Source organism: Chiloscyllium plagiosum, chromosome 9 (assembly GCF_004010195.1).
Source record: "Chiloscyllium plagiosum isolate BGI_BamShark_2017 chromosome 9, ASM401019v2, whole genome shotgun sequence".
Lineage (NCBI taxonomy): Eukaryota > Metazoa > Chordata > Chondrichthyes > Orectolobiformes > Hemiscylliidae > Chiloscyllium > Chiloscyllium plagiosum.
The window spans coordinates 103,464,063-103,485,319 of record NC_057718.1 but is presented as its reverse complement, the minus strand read 5'-3'; the positions used below and the strand labels follow the sequence as shown (position 1 = coordinate 103,485,319).

Below are 21,257 nucleotides of genomic sequence, written 5' to 3'. Positions count from 1 at the left end.
CGGTATATTGGGTCCAGATCGATGTGCTTCTTGATTGAATCTGTGGATGAGTGCCATTGCCTCTAGGAATTCCCTGGCTGATCCACAGACTCGATCAATAAGCACATCGACCTGGACCCAATATACCGGCCACTGCAGCGGACAGCTGGAACTGACAACCGGAAGCGGCAGATTCAAACCACTACAAATGCCGGAGGAAAGATCACAGAAGCGCTTCACAGGAGGCTCCCAGGCACTGAGGATGTCATCCAGACAGGGGACGAAACGTCTGCAACACAAATTCCCAGCTCGGCGAACAGAACCACAACAACGAGCACCCGAGCTACAAATCTTCTCCCAAACTTTGAGTTTGAGCTGATGCTTAGGATGACTAGTGGGATTTCAATTAAACAATCATCTCAAATTGAAAGTTTGCCTCAGTGATACTGACCAGGAACCTATCCTCAAATGTCATGAAAACCCACTTGGTTCACTGACGTGCTTCAGGGAAGGAAATTTGCCATCCTTACCCAGTCTGGCCTATGCGTGACTTCAGACCCACAGCAATGTTGGTTTGATTCAATTCGATTCGATTCCCTATAGTGTGGAAACAGGCCCTTTGGCCCAACAAGTCCACACCAACCCTCCAAAGACTAACCCACCCAGACTCATTTCCCTCTGACTAATGCCCCAAACACTATGGGCAATTTAGCATGGCCAGTTCACCTGACCTGCACATCTTTGGACTGTCGTGACTACTTTCAAAGATAGTTAGGAATGGGCAATAAATATTGTCTTTTTCAGCAATGCCTGCATCCCATGAATGAATGAAAACAAAATATGATGAAAGCCGAACCTTCAAATAAAAGCAACATACTGGAAATCTGAAGTAAGAAGAGAATACTGGAGATATTCAGCAGGTCTGGCAGTGTCTACGGAGAGAGAAACAGAGTTAATGTTTCAGGTCCTGTGCGACTGTTCTACAGAACAGATCATATTGGGTGCAGACCTCAAACCTGCTGAGTTTCTCAGCACTTTGTGCTTTTTTTAATGAGAGTTCTTGAATGGTGCATATGTTCACAATGTACTCCGGCAATGTTTTAGATGCTTGCTTCCCCACAAGCCCTCCCATCTTAATCCTGTTTCCCATGTCATGCAGCAAGATAAAAAGAACACCATGGGTGAGATCCCAGGGTTGGTGTTCTTACAGGGGAACCCCAAAAGTGAGATACTCAGGTCAACCTCTGACCTGATGGAATTGCCCATCTCAGCCAATCAGTGGTTGTTTCATGTGACATGTCAGTAAGTGGCTGTCCTGTGAGAGAGAAGGGGTTCAGAGGGTCAGCCACACTTGGACCAGGGGCATGGGTCTCACTGTGGACCAGTGTAATTCAGTGTTGGTTTCAAAGCACGATCTGGACTGGAGGGCTAGACCAGCAGGAAAGTAGAGAAATCTGTGACCGTCTCCCTTCAACGGCAGCTTCACTGGAGGCTCACTGGATGATGTTACTTAGTATGGTGACGAAACATCTGAGAACAAACCTACCAACTCAGTGAGCAAACCTACAACCTTCTTTTCCCTTTTAAACAAAACCCAAAGGTCCACCTTCTGACCTTGCAGCATGTGTTGGTGACTGTAGGGTACATACCTCGTTTGATCTCTGCATCTGCCGGTGGTGTAGCTAGGCTGTACCATGAGCTTGTACATATCTTTCAATATCCTAATCATAACGTTTCAGTGTTAAACTGTTATCGCAGATAATTTGGTTCATCCCGATTCACAGCTTGTTTCAGCTTTGCTAGATATTGGAGAATGAAAATCAGATTAAAGGGGTGGTTAGAACTATTTCCGAAACTTGATTGAAAGGTGTCTGATACCACTCTTACCAAGTAGTAATCTCACATCCTGCTTCACATTCAAAAAAAAGGATAATTGTCCAGAATGTCAAATGCCATCAATGACCTCTTAATGTACATGGAGCATTTGATGTGTCTCAGTGATGGAGATATGAGGCTGCACAGCAACTTCATGGTCTGGTAACCATTTCTTTATTGGCACAGTAACCTTTTCAGCTCCCTTTGCAAAAACGCTGGCTGCAGCATGCAATAAGATGTGGAGCAAGGTCTCAGAAGTTGTGCCGTGATGTTGTGAAGTTGCCATAAATAACCAGTCACCTGGAGCTTTGTATCGATCAACTTTCTTTATCGGCACTCTGATCTAAACAGAGCAGGCCTTGGGAACAGCAACAGTCCATTCTTACCTACAGAAAACACCCTAATTCCTACAGCAGCAAGGGTTTAATTGTTTGTGTCTTGTCTTTTTATGACCTAAGGATTAAAATATATGAACAAGGCAGTCAGCCATTCAGTCTCCCCCTGCCCTGAATCTGATAGACCATTAAATAAGATCATGGCTGATCTCAAATCCACATCCCTGCCTGTCCCCAATAAACTTTAACCCTCTTAGTTCTCAAGAATTTATCTCTGTCTTAAAAAGATTCACGGACTCTGCTTCCACCCACATTTGAGAAAGGGGGTTTGAGAATTCCAAGAGAAATAAATTCCGTCTCCATTTTAAATGAGTTACCTCTCATTTTTAAACAGTGAACCATAGTCTGAGATTCTCCCGAAAGAGGAAACATCCATCCTGTCAAGAACACCGCTAGGGCCCTCCATGTTTCAATCAGGTTGCCCCTTATTCTTAAACTCCAGTTGATACAAGTCTTGCCTGTCCAACCTTAACCCTCATAAGACCACATTCCAGATGTCTGTCTCACAAACCTGCTATTGGCTGCTTGTTGCATCCTTTGGTAAAAATATGCCTTTTCTGTTTTCATGTTTCTAAGAGGTGCAGCAAACCGTCTTAGCAACTTTAAATTGCAACAATACACCATTATAATGTTCAAACATAGCTCTTTAACCTTTTCCCTACCACCTCTAGACTCCATTGTTCATAAGAACATAAGATGTGGAGGTGCCGGTGTTAGACTAGAGTGGATAAAGTCAGAAATCACACAATACCAGGTTATTCAAGTGAACCCAATATGAACATAAGAAATGGGAGCAGGAGTAGGCCATCTGGCTTGGTAAGCCTGCTGCACCTTTCAGTAAGATCATCGCTGATCTTTTTGTGGACTTAGCTGCAGTGATGTCTTGGTCAGACACAAACCAGAATTCAGATGGAATGCCATTCCTTGTATCCCGACTTGCACTTGAGTCCTGTTCAGTCATCAAAGTAGTGCGCTGTCTGATCTTTGTCGGATCTTACCCCAATGAAACTGCAACGTAAAACTTCATCTCCAATATCTCCATGGCCTCACCCCTCTCCGAGAGCTTTTCCATCCCCACCACTCTCCGAGCCCCTTGAAGTCTGGCCTCTTGCACGTCGTGATTTTTTTCTGACAGAAGAATTTGTATTTGTGACTTTGGGAATTCCCGAAGTGTGTTGCAGCCAGTTGAATACTTTTAAAATGAAGTGACCAGTGTAATGTGAGAAACACAGTTGCACACAGCAAGTTCCCACCAACACAACATGGAAATAACCTAGTTCATTGATCCCGCAAGCAATATCACAAAAAAACAATGTTGACCAGGGCACTGGTGGATACTTCCACAGCACTTCTTCAAAACAGGACCTGTGGCACCTTTGACATCCACTTAAGAGGGGAGCTTGAATTTTGGTTGAATGTCTCATCTGAGAAACAGGACCACTGACTCCCTCAGTACTGCACTGGAATTTCCACCATTGGAGGCCTGGTCTTCAGTCGCACCTCCATCCCTGTAACCCTCGACCTCCCTCTGGCACTCCTGCAAACCTACTTTTTTGACCATGCTTTGGATCCTCTATTCTATCTCCTCAGTGTCATATTCCGTTTGGTGATTGTTCTTGTGATGTACCTCATGGACATTGTGCTGTATTAAAGCTGCTACATGAATGCAAGCTGTTGTTGACTTGAAGCCCAGTTGTTCTGAGCAGTCTCTTTTCTTTACAGTCAGTGGCAATGTTGACACTGACACGCAACAGAAATAATTTTTCATTGGTGCGTTTCGCTGAAGCCCACTCTCACTTTGCAACAATAAGATGTGAGACAGACATCTGGAATGTGGTCTTATGAGGATTTTTGTGAAGCAAACGTATTAAGGAATATGGACCAAAGGCAGGTATATGGAGTTAAGTCACATATCAGCCATGATCTCATTGAATTGAAAGGCTTGAAGGACCGAATGGCCTCCTCCTACTCCTATGTTCCGAATGCAAATCCATTCAGTGTGATTTGCTAAACATGCGCCTTTGTGCTCTTTTATGAATGAGCAACTCCTCATGGTGAGCAAGAACAGACTGATCAGTCAGTTTAGTCTGGACACACATGCAGGGGTGAAAAGGGGTTATGCAGGTTTTGTTATTATTGTTGGATGACTCTTCACCAGGACCATGAGCGGACCCATTTGAGAACAATCCCAACAGGGCAACAACATTACAACACAGTCTGCACATTGGCCTACTCGTTAATTTGTATTGTAAGATGCAAAGTTAATTTTGTTTGCACTCCTAATGCATTACTGCTTTCCCAGCCGTCTATGACATAACCATTCTCAAATTCCCATTCGAATCGATTGTTTGCAAATAATTAAGCTTTTAAGAGATGGAGGTTTGTACACGACAAATTAGAGGTTGTGATCATTATAGATCAAAGAATGCAAATTTACCTGGATAGTGTGAGATGGCTCTGGTGATTGAAGTGTATTTGACTATAAATATTTTTGCTAAATACTTAGGGAGTCATGGTTGCATTCTGGGGACCATGAGAGAAGCTGGTGTAAGCAAGGTGTGGGGAGGGATAAAACATCCAGGACTAGAGCTTTGATGCAACTCTATAAAGCAGGATTGGAAAGAGACAGATACCTTCCATGTTTAAGAATGAATTCTCTGTTGTGTAAAAGAGTTGGCAGTTTTTGAAAAGCTGTTGTTTTGCTTATCTCCGGCTGATGACGTGATGTCGGCCAGGGTCTAGGATACAGCGTTTTCCCTCTGCTTGTGGTGAGAAGCTGAAGTTAGTGGAATGCTTGTACAGTAGCCTGGCCTGTAGCAAGCTGGTTCATTATGAAGTCATGGGGTTCTATCAAGGACAGTAAGCCATTCACTTCTTTGAGTTTGACACAATTCACTGTTAAAGCCCTTTTAGTACCAATTCGATTTTTTTCCCAAAAATGGTGTATTCCTTTCCTTCCTGATATTTTGCTTCAAAGGTTGGGGGTTAACTGTGGGAAGTCACGATTTTCATGTGATTAGAGCAATTATTATGACTTTCTAAATCTACAAGCCGTCCTTGGCAAACAACAGGCACTGCATTAAAGAACAGATCAGCTGATCTCGGGAGTTTGAAGTACCACAAAATGAAATCTTCCTGTATTTTTGCTGATATTATTAGCGTGGGCTAATGTTGTTTTGTCATTTAACTTAAATCCCAGCATTGACCAATGCTACCCTTTTTAAAAAGAACCACCAAATACTTTGCATTGCAGACCAGAGACAGAATTCTTGAAAGTCAATAGCTGGAGGCAGTGTATCAATTAACGTTTAGCACGTCAAATTAGACTCCGTTCATAGCAATTACCTAAAAAACCAAATCACATGAATAGTAACAGATTTGAGAACAGTTATTAAATAATAAACAAGGGGGATTTATCTATTTTGGAAGTAGAAAGTGTCAATTTTGGCTTAAAACAAATTAAATATCTCCTCAGAAAGGAGATTTTAGGCAGGAGATTATTATTTGTCCATTATGTTCATTGTTTCTGTTGAAATGGTGTGGATCATTGCCTATATCTAGATTCATGGCTTAGCTCCTTTTTTTTAGATTAGGTTCCCTACAGCGTGGAAACAGGCCGTTTGGCCCAACAAGTCCCCACTGACCCTCTAAAGAGCAACCCACCCAGACCCATTTCCCTCTGACTAATGCACCTAACACTACGAGCAATTTAGCATGGCCAATTCACCTAACCTGCACATCTTTGGACTGTGGGAGGAAACCGGAGCACCCGGAGGAAACCCACGCAGACACGGGGAGAATGTGCAAACTCCACACAGACAGTCACCTGAGTTTTTGTCAAAATGCAACAATTTTTAAAATTTTCCCAAAAGACATTGAGACATTCTCAGGCCCTCAATGTATATTCCAAAATACCGTCACATCATTGGAAGTTTAAAGGCAGCGGTTTGAGACACATCCTACTTTTCTGAGTTCAGTGGCTTTTTCAAGAAACTGCAGCTACCTCAGAATCACTTTCTGGGAACAGCAGACTACATATCGGTGGTCTGAGGCTGAATACCTGGTGCTCTTTAGGAATTAATTCAAGCTGGGCGCTACACTGAGTTTAATTTTAATGCTGCCATTATGGTGATAATGTTTGCAGTGTAAAAGGTTTTACAGTGTCAGACCACAGGGCACTTTCTGCTAACACAGCAAGGGGTGACTGCTTAGCCGTTGAATGAGGACTCAGTTTGCCAGTTGGCACTATAAAAGGCTTTACTGTGTTGTTCTGGAATTCTTTAAAAACAATTGTTGAAAACATAAGCAAGAGATTTTCTTGCAAGTCAGAAGATCACCCTGCAAGTCTGGCCTATTTATAATTCTGAACAATTATGAAGTAGATCTATGGAATATATAAAATACTCTACTCCAACATTCTTGGAAAAGACCCTGATAGAGTTCCAATAAACACAGTGTTATTTTTGTAAGCAACAGGAAACTTAACAGAATCCAGCAATCTGTACGACATGAGGTAATGGAAATGTGAAGAAACAGTGCTGGAATTAATTGTTGTATCTGACTATTTATTGACTAAACTAGAAAAGGGTTGGAAAGACTCTAGAGTTTCTTTCTAATGTTGCCTTTCAAAGCCTAGTGATAAAGAGGAGTCCATTGCCTAAGGCTTATTATGTGATGTCAGTGTTTATGAGGTGGCGATAAAGCAATTTCTTTCAGAAACTATAATGTCTCAAAAGGTTTTTTTTAAATTCATTCATGGGATGTGGGTGTCATTGCAAGGCCAGCATTTGTTGCTCATCCCTGATTGCCCCTTGAACTGACTGTCTTGAAGGGAGTGGGTTGCGAGGCCAGTTCACAGGGTAGTTTAAGAGCCAACCCCATTGCAATGGGTCTGGAGTCACATGTAAGCCAGACCGAGGCAAGATGGTAGATGTCCTTCCCTCAATGAGATTAGTGAACTAGATGGAGTCTTACGACATAGTGAAGTTTAATTGTTTGTGTGTCTACCTTTGCACATACCTCTGCACAATATTGTATTCCTTTTTGCCCACTGCACCTCCATTGTTCACTCCTTCATGGTTTCCTAGGAGTAAACATGTCCTGAGTATGTACTGTCAGTCAGTTTGGTGATTCAATTTCATTAATTGAATTCAAGATCCATGATCTGCTGTGGTGGGATTCAAACCCATGTCTGCAAAGCCTGGTCCTCTGGATTACACTGCTGTCCCCTGTTTTTAAGGAAGATACTGTTTGATCTTGCATAGATTGCTGAGTTTTTTTCTGCGTATTATACCAATATACTTTCATATGTTTTACAAGGTAAGCTAAGAGAAACTTGGTTCTGAGGAAAGGTCACTCGATCTGAAACGTTAACGCTGATTCCTCTCCACAGAAGCTGCCAGACTTGCTGAGCTTCTCCAGCAGTTTCTGTTCTTGTTAAAAAAAAACTGGTATTTGTATAGCATCTTTCACATTCTCAGGACTTGCTAAAGCACTTCACAGTCAATGAAGTGCTTTCAAACTGTAGTCATTATTTCACTTCAGCCAATCAATTTTTGCACAGCAATAGAGAGCAATGAGATAAATGACCCGATTGTAGCAGTGTCAATTATGAAGAATTACTGTCTATTTGTAGCACAGGATTAGGCCATTCAGCCCTGAGGGCTCATGGCTCCACATGAATCTCCTTGAAGCCCATTGATGAGTTACAAAGTTCAGTACTATCTGGGGTAACACTGGTTAAAGCTAGATGATTCTGACTGGTGCATTGCTTTCAGCTTTAAAGAACTTGTAGCTCAAATAAAAAAGAGCTAATGCTAATTAAAGCTAATGCCAGGACAGGAAAACAGTTAGAAAATAAGAACATAAGAGCTAGGAGCAGGGGTAGGCCGTCTGGCCCATCAAGCCTGCTCTCCCATTCAACAAGACCATGGCTCCACTTACCCGCACGCTCACTATAACCCTTAATTCCTTTACTGTTCAAAAATCTATCTATTTTTGTCTTAAAAGCATTAAACCTTGAAGCCTCAACTGTTTCACAGGGAAGGAAATTCCACAGATTCACAACTCTCTGGGTGAAGAAGTTCCTCCTCAGTTCTGGCCTAGCTCAGTTGGTTAGACATCCAATGGTGGTTCAGGATACTGCTGACAATGTGGGGATTAGTTCCATTCTGACTGGGATAGATTGTATGGGATTCACTTGCCCATACAATCTTGGAATAAAAACAGAGGTTATGAAGTGGCTCGGAGACCCTGGAGGAATTGAGGGTGGGTGAAACATGAAGAAGAAAGAACCATCTCTGAGGAATGCACGAAGCATTCGCAACAAAATGAACAAATTAACGTCTTGGAGTGGATGCAGTTTAATAAAGTCTCTCAAAGATGTAGTTGCAGAGAGACGAAGCTTGAGAATGAAGAATTCCTGGATTTTCAGCAAAAAGGGACAAAGGAGGAGAGGTAGCTGTAAGAGTAAATCTTGGGATAAAGACAGTCAAGAGAAAGGGTCTCAGCTCAGAAAATCAAGGCATAGTATCAGTATGGATGGAGCTAAGAAGCAGCTAGAGGACAAAGAGCTTTGGTGGCAGTAATGTACAGGCACTCAAGCAGTAATTATGAGCACAGTATGAGTGGGGCACATGACAAAGACAATGTTGTAACCATGGAAATTGGACTGAACTATTCAGGGTCAAGGGGGATGTACCCGAACCCAACCCCACTCCTTCAGAAGAAAGGGAGTTAAAAACTCACCGGATTTGACAGAAAGCAGTCTTAACAAACTGTCTGTCAGACCTCATCGGAAAGAAGTCCCATGCCTCAATTCTGGCCTGGCTCCTACAGGAAAGATGTTGTGAAACATGAAAGGGTTCAGAAAAGATTGACAAGGATGTTGCCAGGGTTGGAGGATTTGAGCTACAGGGAGAGGCTAAGTAGGTTTGGACTGTTTTCCCTGGAGCGTTGGAGGCTGAGGGGTTTACAAAATCATGAGGGGTATGGATAGGGTAAATAGATAAGGTCTTTTCCCTGGGATGGGACAGTCCAGAACTAGAGGGCATAGGTTTAGTGTGAAAAGGGAAAGATTTAAAAGGGACCTAAGGGACAACTTTTTCACACAGAGGAAGGTGCGTGTATGGAATGAGCTGCCAGAGGAAGGCTGGTGGAGGCTGGTACAGTTACAACATTTAAAAGTCTTCTGGATGGGTACATGAATAAGAAGGGTTTAGAGGTATGTGGGCCAAATGCTGGCAAATGGGACTAGACTAATTTAGGATATCTGGTCAGCATGAACGAGTTGGGCCGAAGGGCCTATTTCCGCGTTGTACATGTCTATGATTCTAAGAGCTATGTTTCTACCTCAGACAGTGGAAAATAACCTCTGCACTTGCATCTGCGTTACAAAGCCCAGTAAATCAGGGCAGTGTTAGTCCTTACTTGCCACTTGTCTGGGTCATTAAAGGTCTCTATAAACCCAAGAGAGGTTGCCCTGGTGGACATCTTACTTACGCACTTGGCATATTTTACACGCCCCTCTCCACAGAAAATATGCCTGAGTCATATTTTTGGGCATATTTTCTGTGGGGAGGGGCTTGTAAAATCCAGGCCATAACAGAGAGGGCATGTTGATCGAACATAACCAGTGCATTAAGTAACCAACTAGGGAAGAGGCCATTGTAGGTCCCCTGACAGGGGTGGGAGGCGAGGGGAAGATCTGTTTGACTGTGGTTACAAGCCAGAGAGTTGCGAGAAGTTTAGTATCCAGGAGAGAATGAATGAGAAATTGATGAGGAAAAGAACAGAAAATATTTGTCGAAATGGATGGTGAAAGAAATAGATTATGAAGCTTCCAAAGTTACATGGAAATGGAAAGAATTAACAACACTCCATCCTTAGATTCAGAGACATTAAAACAGGGAATAAGAAAGTGGCAACAAAACAAATATTTTATCATCAGCCTTCTTGATGGAAGACACATAAAACATTTCAAAAATAAGAGTGGACCATTATTATTTGTAAAGAAATGCACTAAAGAAATGATTGGGACTAAATATTCACCAATCCTCTGTATCTCTGAACAGAAACAGAAATTGCTGGAGAAGCTGGCAGCATTAGTGGAGAGAAAGAGAGAGAGAGAGAGCAGGGTTCATGTTGTGTCTGATTTCCAGCATCCTCAGTTCCGGTTAATCTTCTGGGCACAGAGGTTTGTATCCCCTTGCAGCTAATGGTTAAATTTGAATTCAGTTTTTAAACAGCTTCTCCAATGGTGACCACGAAACTAACGTCAATTGTTGTAAAACCTCGTCTGGTTCACTAATGTCCATTAGGGAAGGAAATTTGCTGCCTTTACCCAGTCTGGCCTGCGTGTGACTCCAGATCCACAGACTCAGATGGGCAAGAAATCCATGATGCCATTATCCTGTGAATGAATGAAAGAGAAATCCACAGGAGAGGGCAGATGAGTCTTTGCAATAATGTTTCTGAACTAACTGCATAGAGGCTGGTATCCTGTCATTAAATCACCCTTTATTTCAAAACTGAAAGAACTGCAGATGCTGGAAATCAGAAACAAAAACAAATTGCTGGAAAAGCTCAGCAGGTCTGGTAGCGTCGGTGGAGAGAAATCAGAGTTAACGTTTTAGCTCGAACAAACTGCACCCTGCACCCTGGGAATGCAAGGGCTTTCTCAAAAGTGCCACTGCAAAGAGAGGGAGTGGGAGAGGGAAAGAGATGCAAATCCGAGGAAAAATGGCAAAGGGGAAACAAGATGGAGAAAGGTAATGAGAGAGGCTTACAGAGATAAGTGGAGAGAGAGATGGAGGGAGAGAGTGGGAGGCACAGGTTAGAGAAAGAAAGTGAGAGGAAGAGCTGGGGAGAAATAAAAAGGAAGAGGTGGAGTAATAGATTAATAGAGAAAAGAAAGTGAGATTAACAATGAGAGAGAGAGAGAGAGAAATATGGAGAACTAGACAAAGAGAGGGAGGTTGATCGAAAGAGTCAAAGATCACATTGAGATCAAGAGAAATGGAATAGCTTTTTCCCGTACTACACTGTCACCGCAACAGAGAGCTTTCAGATAAAGCCTGTCAAAAAGTATGGTGCTGGAAAAGTACAGCAGGTAAGGAGCAGGAGAGGAGCAGGAGAGTCAACATTTCAGGGAAGCAGATTTTAAGGAGAATCCCAGATTTTAAGGATCTGGGAGAGGTAGAGAGCCAGCGAGGTTTCAAGAGGGAATCCCAGAACTTGGGACCCAGTCAGCTGACAACACAGTCGCCAATGGTGAAGCAATGGAGTTTGGGGGGAGCTGAAGGGATGATTATCAGAGATATTCACTGACCTTTGAGGGTCCGGGGGCTGGAGGGAAGAAAGAGAGAGTGAAGCCATGAAGTGATTTGGAAACATGGATTGGAATTTTAACTGGAGGTGTTGCCTAACTGGGTGCCTATGTTGGTCAGGGAACAGAGAGGTGATGAATGAACAGGACCTAAGGCAAGCTCAGGCCCATGGCTGCAGAGTCTTGGAGGACCTCACGGACGAATCCAGCTAGGTTGTTAATTTAGTGACAATGCAAGCTGAATACCAGGCATAACATTAGTATCTTTGCTTGGCTTGCAAATAACTGAAGAAAGTGTAGAAGGTCTTGAGGCACAATAGTAGCATAATTACCTCTGCTTCCAGAAACTCTGAGTACAAGACCACTCCAGCTCTTGCTGGCCATGAATTGATCATGGGCCAGACAGGTTGACTTGTCAGTCTGTAAATTCCTCCAGTTCCCTTAGTGCCTTAGCGACAAGATCAACAGAGTGTCTTAGGGAGCCATCCCTGCAGTAGACTCTGACAAAGCACCACAGTGTAGTGCCCATAAACGTGCAGGAGAAAGTGAGGTCTGCAGATGCTGGAGATCAAAGTTGAAACTTTATTGCTGGAACAGCACAGCAGGTCAGGCAGCATCCAGGGAACAGGAGATTCGACGTTTCGGGCACAGATTCCTGAAGAAGGGCCTGTGCCCGAAACGTCGAATCTCCTGTTCCCTGGATGCTGCCTGACCTGCTGTGCTGTTCCAGCAATAAAGTTTCAACCCATAAACGTGCACCAATGCATAAAGTCTATGGCCCCATTCTCAGAAATGAGGACAGGACAAGGTAGAGGCAAATGAAGAAAATGTTGAGTATGGTATATTCCTCAAGGTAGATAGGAATAAAAGCATATTTCAATTATCATAACAAAGATATCCAGCACTGAGCACATTGTATGCTAAAAGCAGCAAGTACACATGCATTTCCCCTCAATGTAAATCTGGACAGAATGCTCATGGATCTGCTCCCTAATACACTGGGTGTCATATAACTGCAGTCAGTGGAAGGCATCTTTTGAATGGGTGCATAGGGAGTTGACTTTTTAAAATGAACAAGTTTGTGGTCTCAGTGATTGCAGCCTCAAAATATTGACATGTGATCAGGCTGGGCGGGGATATCGATGCATGTCCAAAGATATTCAGCCTTGGACTGAATCATACCATTAATACTGTGCAGCATACAGTATAACTCTGGTCAGAGGTTAGACAATGCATTCTACACCTATCCCTCAGTCTCAGGCTAGAGTTTCGGTTTGATCTCAATATTGTGTTCTCCAATTATAGACTTGAGAGGAAGATCCCATACGTCATTCAAGTCAAAATCAGAAATACTTTTTTGAATGTTGCTTTGTTGATTAAAGATTTTAATATTTTTTGATTATTGAACTACTTTTTTCCCTTCTAAGGGAAAGCACAAAATCTTGTTATTTTTACTGTAAATATATAGTAACATGTAGTATATATGTGTGGTGCAGAGAATTATCCCCACTTCGAATCATGCATAATTCTTTTCAACACTAGCTCAGATTTCTGACAATGCATTAAATGCTATTTAAATCCATTTATTTATTGTTCCTGGGATTTGGGTGTCATTCTGATTGTCCCGGAGAATGTGGGAATAAGCTGTCATCTTGCATCAGTGCAATCCACATCGATCCACAATGTTGTAAGGGAGGGAGTTCAGGATTTTGACCCAGCGACAGTGAAGAAACGGTGATGTGTTTCCAAGTCAGGATGGGGAGTGCTTGGAGGGGAACTTGCAGGGGGTGGTGTACCCATGTATCTGCTACTGTTCTCTTTGTGGTGGTGGAGGTGTGGGTTTGGAAGGTGTAGTCAAAGGAGCCCTGAAGAGTGGCCGAAGTACAGTTTGTATAATCATGCACACCGAGGGAGATGGAGTCTACATTTAACTTGGTAGAAAGTGTGCTGATCAAGTGGGCCCCTTCGCCTTGCATGGTGTCAAGCTTTTTAATGTTGTTGGAGCTGCACTATCCAGGCAAGTGGGGAATATTCCATTACGCTGACCTGTGCCTTGTGATAGTGGGCAAGCTTTAGAAAGTCAGTAGATGTGTTAGCCACTGCAGGGTTCCCAGCCTCTGGCCTGCTCTTGTAGCCCCAGTCTTTAGATGGCTAAATTTTTTTGGTAACCCCAGGATGTTGATAATGGGGAGAATTGAATCATACATCGTTGAATGCCAAGAGGAATGGCTCCAGTTTAGTTTCTGGTCATCAGTTCTGGTTTTATTATCAGAGATAGGGGTCACATTAATGATTACTTGAAAATTTTGGAATGGTGCAATCAGAAACTTTGAATTAGTGGGCTTGAGATTCCAAGGAAAGTTTGGTGATTGTTTTTTCAAAAATTAGAATTTTATAATATTGCACACCCGAAGGATAAATGGGAAGCAGATACTAATTAATTTTTACGGTCTTCTGTGAAATTGCCTGTCTAGTTCTCTAATAAACTTGAGTGAGCAGGTACAGCTAGCATCTTAATTAATGTAGCTGTTTCTACACTTCAGTTAACTTTATAATTGGCTTCCCATTTGCTGTCATTAATTAGATGATTTCAGATCCCACTAATGCTTAGGAGACTACCAAACCTCAGCTTACTTATGTTAATTAATGAACATATTCTAACTTGGTGCATTTTCACACTCCTTATAAGTCCTCTTGCCTGATTGCCCTAACCTAACTGTGGTTCTCTGCTTTGGCATTTTGCAGCATCCTTACCCATCAGAAGAGCAGAAGAAGCAGCTGGCTCAAGATACAGGGCTTACAATTTTACAAGTGAACAACTGGTATGTAGTTTGATTTTGCTGACATACAGACAAGCGCTGCGGCCCCTGGCAAATTCCACCTAATGATCTCCGTTAAGAGAACACACCTTGTGGTTCCTTCAAATAGCTCAAGAGGAAAGGTGTTCCCTGTAGATAACCCAGTAACTGGTCTCATTCTGTTTTGCTTCCCTCTGCATCTATGTGCATACGTTACGTTTAATTAGATTTGAACAAAGTTGTCGGTGAAGAAATAATTAGGTCGAGGATCCCTACCAAGGAAAATTGGCAGATAATGGTAATGTTTTAAGATTTTTTTAATGTTTCGATGCTATTGGGCAATAGAATTACTGTCCAGATATATCATTCTGTTTAAATACTGATTGGCCGTGGCATCATCAGGGAAATAGCTTGGAGCGGTCAGTGGTGCTGAGCTTGACGTGTGTGTGAGGAAACTGAATTACCCTCAGCAGATCCAGCCATTAACCCGGGGTGCTTCAGTGTTCTTGTCATTTCAGCTGTGTGTTAATTCAGCTCCCTCACGCTCCAGGCCAATTCCTAAATTATGTCATCAACACTCCGCCTTGCAACAGAAATATGCAAACAAAAATACAACAAAGCAAACGGATCTCAGAGTCACCTCCTCCTCGGCTCCTTGCCCACAGCTCTTATTAGAAGAAAAGAAAAGTGTGACAGGCTGTTTAAATTTAAATGTCACCTTTTAAATGTCGGTTTAACAAGGTTTAAACTGGTTGTCGCACAGTTACCGCCATTTAATTAATTTATATGGGAAAGAACACTTTATAGTCCAAAAAAAAACCAACCTTAACATTGACTCTGTTTCCACCACCTCGGTTGAGTTATCTTTGTGCAATTGTGTGATGAATTGGAGAGTAGAATGATGAGAACCTACGGAGTCAGTGATGGAAACCTGGCTTTACCTCCGTCCAATGTTAGTGGTTAACTTTAATAGTGGGTGCATTCATACTGGGGGTGGGGGGAAGGTGCAAACCAGTCTTCTACCCAATCACACCAGTTTCCCGACTGGGATAAAATAGATCTCATTGGATAGGAGGGTGTAAAATCAACATTTGAGCTGATCTTTCCATCCCAATGATGGGTTAAAATTAGGCGCAGAGTATTTTGAATGTTAGTGCACCTCTGCAGTGTCCTCACACCCCCCCACACCACCACCAACATCACCACACACAACCACTCCTCAGTCCATGCTACATCCACCGAACCACACCCCTCATCCCTTTCCTGTTTTTTTGCTGTGATACTAGTCTTTGGTTTCTTGCTGTCTGTTCCTGTACAACCATTCCTCACCTGTCAGTGGTCATCACCAGAGTTACGCAACTCTAGAAGCTGGAGCTTGTCTGACACCCTCAGTAAAGTACAGGAATGTCTCACAGAACTTCACAGAAATAAAAAGACAGATGTGAACAGAGTAGAGGGGGTGGGAATGTTCCCACTCATAAATAGGTTGAGAACGAGAATGGAACAGGTTTACTATGATGGCTAAAAGAAGTAGAATTGAGACAAGGAGAAGCTTTTAACAGTGTGTGGTTAGGGTCTGGAACGCATTGCCTGAAAGTGCGGTGGAGGCAGGATCAATCAAGACATTCAAAAGGGAATTCAATAGTTGCTTAAAGGGAGCAGTGTGCAGGGTTACAGAGGATGACATTAAGTAAATTGTTCATCTGGAGAGTCAGTGCAGACATGCTGGGCTCAATGGCTTCCTTCTGTGCTGTAATAATTCTGTGGATTCTGAGTGTGGAAGGAGCCAGATAGCTGACCCTGATCTTCCCTAGCACCCAGATGGGATAATTCTCTAGTAATCAGGGTGGAAATCAATTGATATCTTTATTCCTCCTCTTTAGCCTGGTGATGGTCTAGCTCATCCTAGCTTGGCTCAGCCTCATGACCCCATCACAATCTCGAAGTGAAACAGAGATTTTTGGGATTATACAGTTTATCCACTGACCTGAGAGAATGCTTTTATCTAGCAGGCTGTAAGGTATTTAACAAACTGATATCCATACATTGAATTGGGCAGCCAAAGAATGTCAGAGTTTTACAAAGTTTTCATTGGACGTCTGTGTTTAACGCAAACTTCTGTTTCCACCTATCCCTTCTGGTCCTTTTCCCCTGGTCCAGAAGCTACACCCTCCATGAGGAAGAATTTATTTTTTAATTGTTCAACAATGTTATACATGTCTCTGGAGCAGCTGGGACTTGAATCCAGGTCTCCTGGCTCAGAGATAGGGACATTACCACTGCACCACAGGAACCCTAAAGACCTCAGTGGAAATACCAAGCCCAATGAGCATCATCTTCTCCCAGTCAACTCCAGAGCTGTTTCTGTTTCACTCTAACAGGAAGCTTCATGTTAGAGAAGTGACTAATAGCACTGAAAATGAGTTGCTGGAAAAGCGCAGCAGGTCAGGCAGCATCCTAGGAGCAGGCGAATTGACATTTCGGGCATGAGCCCTTCTTCAGGAGTTCTGATTCTCCTGCTTTTTGGATGCTGCCTGACCTGTTGCGCTTTTCCAGCAACACATTTTCAGCTCTGATCTCCAGCATCTGCAGTCCTCGCTTTCTCCTGACTAATAGCACTGCCTAACATGTAGCAGTCTGGGGTTCACTTCCCTGATGGGGAATGTCTAACTGCTGTATGTAACTAGTGTTTCTTTAAGGGAGCTGGTGGTGCAGTGGTAATTCCCCTGTCTCTAAGCCAGGTGACCTGGGTTCAAGTGCCACCCAGAGGTGTGTAATGACATCTCCAAACACGTTGCTTGGAAAATATCGAACAGAACTTCTGTTTGATCTGTGAATGGACCTGTGTTTCTAACCAGTATGTTAATATTGCCATGTAAAGCTGATCAAGAACAAAAGGATTTTGAGCCTCATGGGACGTCAGTGCATGTTGGAACCTCTGAATTATTACCACATTCAGGACCTCAGTTTAGACCACCCCTCCCCCATCTTAAAGGCAGCTCCTAAGAGAGTGCAGCACCTCCTGCATTGACATGGCAGCCCAGCTATTGTCCTGTGCTCTGCAACCCAGGCATGAACCTGTTTAACCTTCAGGTGGCCTGAGGGTCCTTCCTTTTGTTGTATGATTTCTGACACTGGTGTAGCTAAATCCGTTTTCCTGAGCCCGGGATCAAATTCCAGTGACCCAGCTCGGCAATCACCAGTGGGTGAACCCTGCTCAGAGATAACTCATTGTCTGTGCAGTTCTCTTTGAGACATCTCAAAGATACGAGAGAAATGCGGGATTCATGAGGAGAATGGAGACTCTTAGCACTCAGGGAAGATTGAATAGACCGGGGACTGTTTTCTTTGGAGCAGAGGGGAGATTTATTTGAGGTGTATATTATGTAAAGGGACCTAAAGAAAGTCGATAGGAAGGACTAGTGTCCTTTAGCAGACAGGTTAATAACCAGGAGGCACGGATTTAATTTAATTGAAGAAAGATTAGCGGGGAAATGCAGAGAGAGAAAAACAATCACCCAGAGGGAGTCTGGCACCCATGGCTGAAAAGGTATTAGCAGCAGAAATGCCTGTTGCATTAAAAAGGGCAGAAGGATATGAACTTGGAGATGTGTAACCTATAGGGTTACAGATCATTAGAAAACAGGATTATATGGATGGATCTCTCCCAGCAGTCAAAGACTCAGGCTCAGGTTCAGGGGAAGGCTTGACTGAGCTCAGAGAGTCCTACAGCACAGAGGAGGCCCTTTGATCATCAAGTGAGTGCTGACTTATTTACACTCGGTCTTCCACATTGTAGAAATTTTGACAGAGCAGCAAGAAGAGACGGGTTCTAATGGCAAGATAACGAGGAGTGAGAGATTTAGAATGTCACTAGTGTTTCTTTAAGGGAGTGTATGGTGCAGTGGTAGTGCCCCCGTCTGTAAGCCAGGTGACCAGGGTTCAAGTGGCACCCAGAGATGTGTAATGACATTTCTGAACAGGCAAAACAGAAGAGCTAAAAGTGAGAACTTGTTATGATTCAGTGAGTTGTTGTGATCTGAAATGTGTTTCCTGGGAAGGTGGCAAAAGTAATTCCAATAATAACATTCAAAAGGAAATTGAAGAAGTCATTGATAAGTGAAACGATGTTGAGATTTGGGAAGAAGGCGGTGGAGAGATTGTAGAATTCTTTCAAAGAGCCAGTAGAGGAGCAGCAGGCTGAAAGGACTCCCTCTCATTCTGCTCTTCGATGGTACGAGTATTCCAGAGTATTTTTATTAAGATGAATAAAGCGTGATTGAATAATAAGAATACTAAATAAAGTCAAATTTTCCGGAGATTATAGGAAACTGGAAGACTGATTTGCTCATACAGAATTTGGGTTAAGTCCCTGGTTATAGACATATCTATGTGGCTCCTCTCTCCTAAATCTGAACTGACGTGAATTGGGAATTCTTGCATGAATTCTCAAAACAGTAGCCAGACTTTGACAGTGAAAGTCCAGAGGAATGACCTGCTGTGGGGTGTGAAAATGTCTTGACATGAAGGATAAAAACAATTCTGGAAATTATAGACTTGTCCTCCCAAAATTATTAGTGTGGCAAGTCCTTAATGGCATAGTATGAGCTCTTTGTTGGATAGAGTGACTGAACGCTGTTTGTATGCTGCCCCTTTGTGATTACCTTGGATTGTGAAGCTCATTGAGGAAGGTGAGAATGTGACTACAGCTGTGGTTTATAGTCTCCCAGTACATGAGACTATAAGACATAGGAACAGAAGCCATTCAGCCCATTGAGTTTCTCTTCTCTATTCAATGAGATCACTGCTGATCTGATAATCCTAACTCTATCTTCCCCATAACCCCTAATTCCCTCACTGATTACAAATCTATTTACCTCAGCCTTGAATATGCCCCAGCCTCGATAGCCGCCTGTGGTAAAGAATTCCATAGATTCGCTACTCTCCTCATTTCTGTATTGGTTGGGTGAATCCTTACTTTGAGGTGATGCTCCCTGGTGTTAGACTCTCCCACAAAGGGAAACAAGTTCTCAGTCTCTACCCTGTCAAGCCCCCAAAGAATCTTGTACGTTTCAATTACATCATTCAATAACGTCATTCAATTACATCATTCAATAATGTAATTCTACTCAACTCCCAAGGAGTACAGGCCCAACCTACTCAAGCTCTCCACATAACGCAATCCCTGCATATAGTGAATAATTTTATATTCCATTCCCTTTGAAATAAAGGCCATATTCTATTCGCTTTCCCGAATACCCACTGAATGCAGGTTCTAGCCTTTTGTGATTCATGCACAAAGTCTCCGAAATCCCTCTGTACTGCAGTTTTCTACAGTCTTTCTTCATTTAACTAATATTCAATTCCTGTATTCTTCTTCTTACCAAATAATTGTGGCTCCAACTCTGATTCCTGACGCACATCGCTAGTTGCAGGTTGCCAAACTGAGAGTGACCCCCTTATCCCAACCCAGACTTCTCTTAATTAGCCAATCCCATATCCATGTTAATATACCCGATCCAGTAGCAAGGACACTTAGCTCATTAATGAGTCCAATGTGTGTCATCTTATGAAATGTCTTATGAAAATCCAAATGTATTAAATCCATTGTTTTCATTTTATCTATCCTGCTTGTTACCTCCTCAAAGAATTTTCCCTTGAAGTCATGTTGACTCTGCTTGATCATAGTATGTATTTCTAAATACTCTGCTATTACATCTTTTATAATAGATTTCACCATTTGCCCACTAGCAGATGTTAAGCCAACCATTGATAGGTTCCTGTTTTTTTGTCTCTTTCCCATCATAAATAAAGGTGCTCCATTGGCAGTTTTCCAATCCTCAGGCACTTTTCCAGAATCTAAGAATTCTTGGGAGATTACAACCAGTGCATCCATTATCTCTGTAGCTACTTATGTTAATATGCTAGGATGCATCCCATCAAGCCCAGGGAACTTAAAGGTCTTTAGGCCTTTTAGTTTTCCTCGGACCTTTTTCTCTAGTGATGGTTATTGGATTTATTACCTATCCCCTCCTAACCTCGTGATTACTGAGTAATTTTGAAATACTATTCATGTCTTCTACCATGAAAATTGATGCAAAACATTAATTCAACAGCTCTACAATTTCCTAGATTCCCATTATTATTTCCCCAGCCACCTCCTCTAAGAGACTATGTTCACTTTGGCTCTTCTCTTCCTTTTTATATATTTGAAGAAGCTCTTCCTGTCCATCTTGATTTTACCTGCAAGCTTCAAGTCTCGAGGGACTGTCCAATCACATGCAAAACTGCAGTGTGCTGCTTCTGACCATAATGTCCGCAATAGGTTGACTGATTGAATTTGCTTTCCCTACAATATGATGCTCCATTCCATTTATTGAGTGACTGGGGTTGGGGTTTAAATCTGAATGCTTACTTAATCCCACATTGATCCCAGTTAACAGTCAAATGCAGGGTCACAGTCTGTGACTATCTCCTGGGGGTGGTTGCCAGCCACTTTAGTTGTAATGCATTCAGGAATTGGGTTGGAAGCTGTCTTCTAAATTACCTTGAAACACCAGTGAAGGTGGAGTTGATCTGTATCAACATGGCAGAGGTAGTCTGGCTGCCATCCCAGTTTTGAGGAAGGCATCATTGTCATAGAGATGTACGGCATGGAAACAGACCTTTTGGTCCAACTCTTCCATACTGACCAGATATCCTAAATAAACCTAGTCCCATATCCCTCTAAACCCATCATATTCATAAACCCATCCAGATGCCTTTTAAATATTGTAACTGTACCAACCTCCACACTTCCTCTGGCATTTCATTCCATGCACACACCACTGTCTGCGTGAAAATGTTGCCTCTCAGGTCCCTTTTATATCTTTCCCCTCGCACCTC

At 42.7% G+C, this 21,257-nt stretch overlaps 1 protein-coding gene across 3 annotated transcripts in view; it reads left to right on the top strand.

Annotated features, from left to right (window-relative positions):
- meis1b (Meis homeobox 1 b) overlaps nucleotides 1-21,257 on the top strand; it is a 220,758-nt gene that overhangs the window by 115,978 nt on the left and 83,523 nt on the right. For all 3 annotated transcript variants that reach the window (XM_043696674.1, XM_043696675.1, XM_043696676.1), the window contains exon 9: nucleotides 14,320-14,396. In XM_043696674.1, coding sequence (XP_043552609.1) covers nucleotides 14,320-14,396 — 77 coding nt within the window. The remainder of the gene's footprint in view (nucleotides 1-14,319; nucleotides 14,397-21,257) is intronic.